General features: G+C 33.3%; 1 protein-coding gene across 8 annotated transcripts in view; it reads left to right on the top strand.

Annotated features, from left to right (window-relative positions):
• Positions 1 to 285: 285 nt before the first annotated feature.
• The window catches only part of LOC114329751 (zinc finger RNA-binding protein), a 45,828-nt gene continuing 36,960 nt past the window's right edge, over positions 286 to 9,153 (top strand). For 6 of the 8 annotated variants that reach the window (XM_028278957.1, XM_028278952.1, XM_028278956.1 and 3 more), the window contains exons 1-2: positions 610 to 680; positions 994 to 1,205. In XM_028278957.1, the coding sequence (XP_028134758.1) occupies positions 631 to 680; positions 994 to 1,205 (262 nt within the window). In that variant the 5' untranslated portion in view covers positions 610 to 630. Of the gene's footprint in view, positions 308 to 431; positions 681 to 993; positions 1,206 to 9,153 lie in introns of those variants that run through there. The other 2 variants (XM_028278954.2, XM_028278955.1) reach the window with 2 other exon arrangements.

Here is a 9,153-nt window from a genome sequence, read left to right as displayed (position 1 = left end):
GCTGATCTGCTGCATCTTTTTTAGAGACTTGCCTAATGCAGAAGATTAAACACTTTTTCGGTTTTTTGTTACGTATTTGATATGGGTTGGATAAATTAGTAAAATTGGCTATTTTAAAATAAATTTTTTATATTAAATAATTTATATTAAAGATATAATAAATAGCATACAATAAATGAACAATACAGTAATGGGTGAAGAAGTCTGGAATGTAATTTTTTTTACTCCTATTAATTAATAATAAACTACACCACTGCTTAGTTTACCATTCTGACCTGACCTTTGATCTATGAAAGTATCAAATCAGGTGAGTCATTATTATTATTTATGAGAAAATATAGGAAAATGTGAATATCATATAGTCTAAAATGTAGTATATTTTTATTTATAACTTATTTTAACAATTATGATAGTTAAAAAAATATTTTAAGGTTTTTAAAGAAAATTTGATTATAAAGGATAAAAACTAATTGCATGTGTTAGTAAGGGATAAAACATACAAACATGATGCTCTCTTTGACGTGCTTTGACATCCAAAACATTTCCTGTTTCCGTTTGGAGGTGGTGCACAAGCGCACTTTGAATTTTTACATCTCTAGTTGATCGCATTTTTGTTGGAGTGATTAAAGAATGGCTACGAATAATTATTTTGGATTTACTCATGGTGGAACGCAGTATGGGTAAGCATTGATAGTAAAGAAATAAATCTTAAACTATATGTGAGTGTTTTAGAAAGTTAGTTTTTGGTTACATAATCTGAACAGTTTAAAAAACGTTTACAAAGGTTGTTAACCGGCGTCCTTGATATCAGCCCCGTCATTTTCCACGATCAATAAAATATTGCCTCCATTTTGCACATGTCTTTTCTTTGATTTTTTTAGTATATTATGTGCTAACTAGCTGGAAAAATATACGTTCAGATTACACTAATGCTGATTTACTAAAATACCCACATAATTCCCGTTGTCAGTGTGTCAACACTCTTAAAATAAGACCTATCATCCTCAGAGCAACCACTGGAGCCTACCAAGCGGGTCAGGCTGGTTACGCTGTAGCTACTCCTGCGACTGCAGCTGCTGCAGCTACGTACGGTACCCAAAGACCCACCAGCTATGACACAGCCTATCAGGCTGCAGCTGCAGCCAGCCAAGGCACTTATGCTGCTGTAGGAACCACTGCAACTCCCGCCTATGAGTATGGATATGGTAAGATATTAAGTTGATTATTATTTTTCATTTTTAACATGTGAGGATAAGTTAGACAACAAGTTTGTACAATTTCACAAATCTACAAAATCAATCTCCTGGTTTTTTTAATTGACCTGGTTTTTTTAAATGTTATATTAATTGTTACTACAGTCGGAAAAATGAAAGAATACCCATGAACGATCCCATCAATCACATATTCTGTATTTGCTGTTTTTTTTCATAAATAACAAAGGAGAGAGAGATTATTAATAATCTGAATAATATGTGATTGATGTGCTCGTTCATGGGCATTCTTTCATTTTCCCGACTGTATATGTTTTTAATTAACTCCTTAAGGCTATGGGTACATAATTCGCAAATATTTTACGTGTATCCCTACTTTTTCTGTCTTTACACGGCAAATTACGTGTAGTAAAATTCACACTGGTGTGGATATGTAAACATTACTAGAATGTCATTCTACTTGAAAATGTCATAATTAATTTAAAGAGATGGCTTTTGAATGTTCTTGGATAACTGTTATTTTTATAATTGCAAATTATTAATTCAGTTAATAAATGTGATAATTTTTTCACTAACTATGTTTTCAGTGATTGTAATAATTTATTTGTACAACAAAAACTAATAATCAATCGAGAAAAGAGGAAAAGTGTTAAAGTGATTTTTTAATAATATGTTGTTATTTTGGAACGCTTACAATTTTGAACATCTCTAACAACAAAATACTTGGATCACAGGATATATCTGATGTATTCTCTGCTTGGATCTTTCACAAATAATACACAATAAATAACTTTTTATTAAGTTCACGTCTTAAATCAATTATTTATCAAATACACTATATATCAATAATATTTAATCAATTTCTCAAAATATTCCCGATGCAATGTCAAATATTTAAAATTGTCACTGATTGTCAGTGTCTGACTGACAATATATGCTGACAATATTATATTCGGTTGAGTGCGTTGTAAGACAAAGACAGATTTGGAAAATATTACCACGGCATTGTGTTCATTTTTTTCAAATCCTGAAAAAACCAATAAATATTTTTGAAAAATTTAAACGCAGAATGAAATACTAAATTATTACCGAGGGCCGAAAGTCCCTTAGAATAAATAAAAAGTTTATTTTGAATGAGATATTTGAATTTAAAAATCACACTAAATTTTCTCTTAGTTTTTTCACCCCTGTAACTTATTAAAATAAACATTGTAGAAGTTCTCAGGGACTTTCGGCCCTCGCTAATAACGTAATCTTTCATTCTGCGTTTAAATTTTTTCAAAATACTTATTAGTTATCTCAGGATTTGAAAAAAATGAATCCCCATTTGAATAGCATTGCAGCCGAAAATACGTTCTGATCCTCTTAATGTATGCGCTGTAAGAGCTTACTGGCAATGTTGTACAAGCTCTACTGGGACACGATCGACCATTAAATTTAAATCCTTAAATTTTTTAAGCACCATCAGATTGAAATACACAATACAGTAGAACCCCGGTCAACCAAAATCAGGTTAACCGGAACCTGGGTCAGCCAGACCGTAAATATTTAAAAGTTCAGTTCAGTTTATACAGTATGTACATACTCTAGTAGCCTACTATGTATTTACCAATCCATTATTGTATTTTAAATATTTTGTATAGCTGTAATAAAATACTGTATTACTGTACTGTACTGTACTGTACTATACTACAGTATATATAGACATTGTTTGTAAATTCATTTTCCCTATATGCCTGCTATTTTTAGCATATGACGGCTAAACTGAAAAATTGGTTATCCAAAACGGCTCTCCCCCCTTTATTTCGGTTAACTGTGGTTCTACTGTACACACATCAGAAATAACTAACTTCATAAGAAGACGTGTGTACAGGGTTATTCGCTATATTTTGACCCCCTGTAAACTGCTTCATTTACAGAATTACAAAAAAATGTTAAAAACAAAAGTTATTCGATTTTTAAATTATGATTTTTTGACATACAGTAGAGTCTCATAGGAGTGGCACAAGAAAAAGAAGAAGAGAATCAGTTTAATTTTGACTGGTATTGGACATTGTAGATAGAATGATTTAGGATGAACGAAAAAACTAGCGTTTTCATCTGCCTTGCCGATGTATCTCGTTTTGTTGCTGCCAATACTCGCCATCTTGTAGCATCATAATATCGACAGCTCTGGCTTCTTGATGTTCGGCGTATTTTATAATCTTAAAAAAATTTTACTCATTCTTTAGTATTTTCAAAGTTACATAAATTTGAAAAAAAAATTTGCTTAAATAGTGTGGCGGATAAAACGGAACGGTGGATAACCGAAGGGCGGATAACCGAGACTCTACTGTATATATAATACTAGTGACGTCATCCATCTGAGCGTGATGATGTAATTGACTATTTTTTTAAATGAGAACAGGGGTCGTCTGCTAGCTCATTTAAAAGGTTATTCAATTCTCTATTCAGTAATATAAACATTAAGATAATTATTTATACAGGGTGTCCAAAAAATTTTTTTTAATTAAATTAATTGATACAAAAGAAGAATGTATGTAATTTATTTATTTCAAAATATCTTCTACTGCTGTTAGAAAACAGAAATAAAAGTTTAATGCACAAAAAAACATTGCTTTTTTCTTAAATTCAATGTTTAAACTTCTAAGAGGCAGATGGGTGGCATCTTGAAGATTGAATTTAAAGTGAAAACTAATGTTTATTTGTTTAATAAACATTTATTTCTGTTTTCTGACAGCAGTAGAATGTATTTTGAATTAAATAATTTACATACATTCTTCCTTTTGTGTCAATTAATTGAATTAAAAATTTTTTTTTGGACACCCTGTATAAATAATTATCTTAATGTTTATATTACTGAATAGAGAATTGAATAACCTTTCAAATGAGCTAGCACACGACTCCTATTCTCATTAAAAAAAATGGTCAATTACGTCATCAGCTCAGATGGAATGACGTCACTAGTATGATATATATGTCAAAAAATCATAATTTAAAAATCGAATAACTTTTGTATTTAACATTTTTTTGTAATTCTGTAAATGAAACAGTTTACAGGGGAGTCAAAATATAGTGGATAACCCTGTACATCTGAAGGGTGTCTGAGAATATGTTATATTAAATCATTAACTTTCCCAACTGCAGGGTCCTTGTCTTCTTTGTTTTTGATTGTCCATTCATTTCACATCAGTCTTCTTTTCCTTTCCTTTTCCTGGGTCCTATAGGAGCCTTTATGCAATGAGTAGTCTTTAAAATAAAATTAAAAACTAAAATATTAGTGTAGTAGTACTTGTTTTAAAAGAACCATATGAACAATTTTATTAAATCAAAAATGAATAACCATTTTCAATTTCGATGCAACACGAAACTACAGCCGCATCATTATTTCAGTTCAATCAGAGAGTGCAGCAAGCACCTCTACCAGTTTCAAAACTTATTAGTCTCTCATCAGGAGGCACATATGCTGCTCTCTCTGACCCAACTAGGACAAATCCCAGCGTGCAGTCATAGCATTTTTGGATGTTGTTTTATGTGCTATTAGATTGAAAAGTTAGTTTTATGATAGCAGTTGCCGCTAGGGCATCCCTGCCATTTTGTTCGTTGCAATCCGTGATTTGTCCTAGTTGGGTCAGAGAGAGCAGCATATAATAATAATAATATTTATTTCGAAAATTGTACATACATATATACATAGACACATACATATACGCAGAGCGAAATATTCGTCAACATAAAAAAAACTAAATTACAATTACAGAAATCCTGTTTTACTCTATGTTTTGAATTTTTTTTGTGTCACTTTTGGGTGATTATTTTTTACAGTACTGCAAAATTCCCTTCACTTAGAAAATCCTTGTGACGGTTAAAATCGAAACGACTTATTCCTACACCACTAGGCCAAAAAGATGGATCATATAAAATATCTTTTTTCTTGAGAGATGCTGTTACGACAAACGCTTTTAATCGATTTTCATCCGATGGTAATTCCTTCACTTGCACTATTTCGTTTTCAAACTCCACGTTATTTTTAATATACTTTTTAATCACCTCTTCAGTTGCGGCCCTTTTTACTCTATTTATGTAGAGCCGTACTTTACGCTCCCTCCTGAGAACTCCAATTCTTTATCATTGAAACTATTCCCCGTACCTATGTTTTTTCTTTGTCGTTTTCTTCTAACCACTGTTTGAAATTCTTCTCTAGTGTCTTCACGTTCTTCTGCGGATTTATCTTCGCTAACATTTTCCTTTTGTTCGCTATTTTCCTTTTTTTGAGGTTCCTTCTTACCTTGTTCATGTTCCATTGGTAAAACGTTTGGTTTTCTTATATTTCTCTCTTCTTCTCTTCTTCTTAACTCAGGCGAGACTCGTTAGTCTCTGGCACTTGGTGATAAGACCTTTGTACCAAACCCTGTTCTTCTCCTTAAACTTTAATAAGTCTTGTGGCCTCAACGAAGGCCAACAGTTTTCTTATTGGTAGTTTTAAGATCTCTTCTGGTTCAAACCTCATTTGACCAGTGAAGTTCTGCCTTACATCACCTAGCACACTGCAATAGCATAGTATGTGTATGGCAGTTTCTTCTTCCATTTCGCACTTTCTGCACCATGGTTCATTCACCTTACCTAGTTTGTATAGGTGATTTCTTAAACGACAATGTCCAGTCACCATTTCAGTGACCGTTTTGATCTCTCGTTTATTGAGGTTCATCAAACTGTTCGAGAGTTTTTTTATCAATATTGTTGATTATTTTTTTAGTCTGGATTTGCCCTTGAGTGGTTCTCCATTTATTTTGATGATTCTTTATCAGCCATTTCTGAACCTCGTTTTTCATAGCATCTTTAGTGATGCCACAGAAAGGTTCTGGGCCTTCAAAAGTTTTTCTCGAGCCTTGTTTCGCTAACATATCTGCTCGTTCGTTCCCATGCACCCCTTCATGACCCGGCACCCATATTAAAGACACTTTGTTGTCTTTTGCCAGGTTATTGAGGAGATCTTTGCAGTTTCTCACCAGTTTTGATTTGGTAAGAGGGTTCTTTACAGCCAGAATAGCCGATTGGCTATCTGTGTAAATGTTGATTCTCTTAGCTTTAGGGTCCTCATCAATTATTTCATCAATGCAGGCCACCAAAGCAAAAACTTCAGCCTGGAACACCGTTGTATGTTGACCTAGGCTGTAAGATTTATTATAGTTACATGTTTGCCCAAAGACTCCTGATCCAGTACCATGGGCAGTTTTAGATCCCATCAGTGAACCATATTAAGTGTCCATTAATGTTTGGGACTTCTTATATTTGATTGTACACTTCTTGGAGGCACTTGTCTGATAAAAGTTGGTACACTGCTGATAGGTGTAGTAGCCACTTCCGCGAAAGTTTGTTTACATTTGAGATTAGCATTTTCATGTTCCAAACTCCTAATCCTATCTAACAATAATTCGTTATTTAGGGCTAAAATTTTATTTTTATCCTTAAAGGCAGGTTTACATGTATCCAGTAACTGGCGCCAGTCGCACTGGAACGACAGTGCTGGCATGGTAGTGGCATTTATTTATTTATTCACGGGCAAGCCCTATTCAGATATAAATTTTACAGTGTTCTAAATTATATAACATAATTATACAATTATGTAACATTAATGTTAACCAATTATATAACATAAATTATCGTAATATAACATAACAAAGTGGTTTGTGGAAAAATAATTCTATGAGTAATACAGTTACAAAAAAGAATAAGATTACATTAGGTCAGTACAATTACAAACAAAAGATATCACCTAAACCAATTCGGAAATGTTCCAAGGTATAACGGTTTTAAGTTATCTAATACATACAGGTCATGAAACACTAATCACAATACAAAAGCTCTGGCCGAAAATATTAAAAAGTTAAAAAGTTAGGGAAGAAATTAGATTTTTAAAGCGGGAAACTGATATATTAAAAATTTCGAGGTTATTTAATGAGTTAGCTAATCGAAGAGTTCTAGGAATAAATGTGTTGTAAGAATAATTGAATCTATGAAAAGAGACATAAAAGGTTTGCACCTGCCTAGTCGAACGACTGGGGACAAATAGAGATATTTTGGAGAGAAGTTCGGGGCAGTTACACAGCCCGTTGATAATTTTAAATAAAATAATTAAGTCTCTTTGTTTTCTGCGTACCTCAAGAGGAGGTAAGTTCAGTATGCGCTCTAATACAGAATAGTCATAGTATACATGCATCTTAGTGGCAGTATATCTCAGAAAATTGTGTTGGATAGCCTCAATTTTCAGTTTATGAGTAAAGTAATAGGGGGACCAAATTGTGGAACAGTAATCGAAATGAGATCTAACCAGGGAGAAATAAAGAGATCTAATAGCTGAGATGTTTGTAAAGTCTCTAGTGGTTCTTTTTATAAAGCCAAGCATCTTCATAGACTTTTGTATTGTACTGGAAATGTGTGATTTATAGCTAAGGGCGGAGTCAAGGATCACACCTAGATCCCTAGTTTCAGAGGCAGAATGTAAGGTCAGATTATTTATACTATATTCGAAGATGATTGGATGACGAGTTCGGTGGAAACGAAGAATATGGCATTTGGATGCATTCAAACACATACCATTTTGCACACACCAGTTAGATAGGCGATCAATATCACCTTGTAGACTAAGTGAATCAGCCTCACATGTGATTATTTTAAAACATTTTAAATCATCAGCGAATAACAAAGTTTCACTTACTTGGAAACAGGGTATTAGATCATTGATAAATATATTAAACAACAGAGGTCCCAAGTGTGATCCTTGTGGTACACCTGAGGTAACAGAGATGGTATGAGAATAGTGATGATTAACCCTGACAATTTGCGATCTTTGCGTAAGATAGCTCTTGAGCCACTTCAATATAAGGCCATCAACTCCGTATAAATAAAGTTTATGAATCAAGAGCTCATGATTAACTTTGTCAAAAGCTTTGGAAAAGTCAGTATACACAGAGTCAACTTGTAAACCCCTCTCAAGAGCATCTGTCAAAAAATCAACATATGTTATGAGACCCAATTCTGCTGATTTTTTGGATGTAAATCCAAATTGTTGGGCCCCTATAATTGGCGAGAAGTCATAACTTAAATAATCAGAAATAATGCTCTCAAAAACTTTAGGAATAGCACTAAGAATAGAAATGGGACGATAGTTACCTATATCCGATTTTCGATCTGATTTATATATTGGAGTGACATAAGAGTTTTTCCAGTAGTCTGGAAATTCCCCTGTTGATATAGACTTATTAAATATATAAAAAAGTGGGCGCGATAGAATGAAGCTGAATGTTTTAAGGAAAGTGGGGGGAATTCCATCAGGACCAGGACCTTTGTTGGTATTGAGTTCAGACAGTTTTTCGTAGATTTTTGAAATTTCAATGTGATAATTAGACACATTAACCAAAGGTGAAATCTGGGTTACATGCGGATGTAAGGATTGGTTAGTATAGACGGAAGAGAATTGGTTAGCAAAAAGATTAGCAATATCAGTTCCATTGAAGGCAGTACGATCTCCAAGAGTCATTGTATTAGGTATAGCGTTATTTTCCCTTTTACTACTTACAAATTTCCAAAAGGATTTAACGTTATTAACAATAGAATATTCGGTACGTTGAATGTAATGTCACGGTCCCAGGCCGGTCCTGTCAACGCCAGAACTCTCTGGCGCCGAAGTGTCTGAAACCCTGTTCGTCGGCGAGACAGCTGTTTACGAACGTATCGGCATATCTAGAAGGTCACCTAATACACCTTTCTTTTGTTGCTTTGTAAATAATACATATCCTTCGATTTTTTTCTGGAAATCAGTAGATTAATTTTTATAACTATATAAAGAGACATTTTTGAAATTAGAGTTAGTTATAAATTTGTAGTCGTCGGTCGAGTATCATTTTTCGATGTTCGGACGCGAAATAAATGTAAATGTAAA

This window comes from Diabrotica virgifera, chromosome 1 (genome assembly GCF_917563875.1).
Source record: "Diabrotica virgifera virgifera chromosome 1, PGI_DIABVI_V3a".
NCBI lineage: Eukaryota > Metazoa > Arthropoda > Insecta > Coleoptera > Chrysomelidae > Diabrotica > Diabrotica virgifera.
Note: the sequence above shows the minus strand (reverse complement) of the source record. Positions and strands in the feature narration are given on the sequence as shown.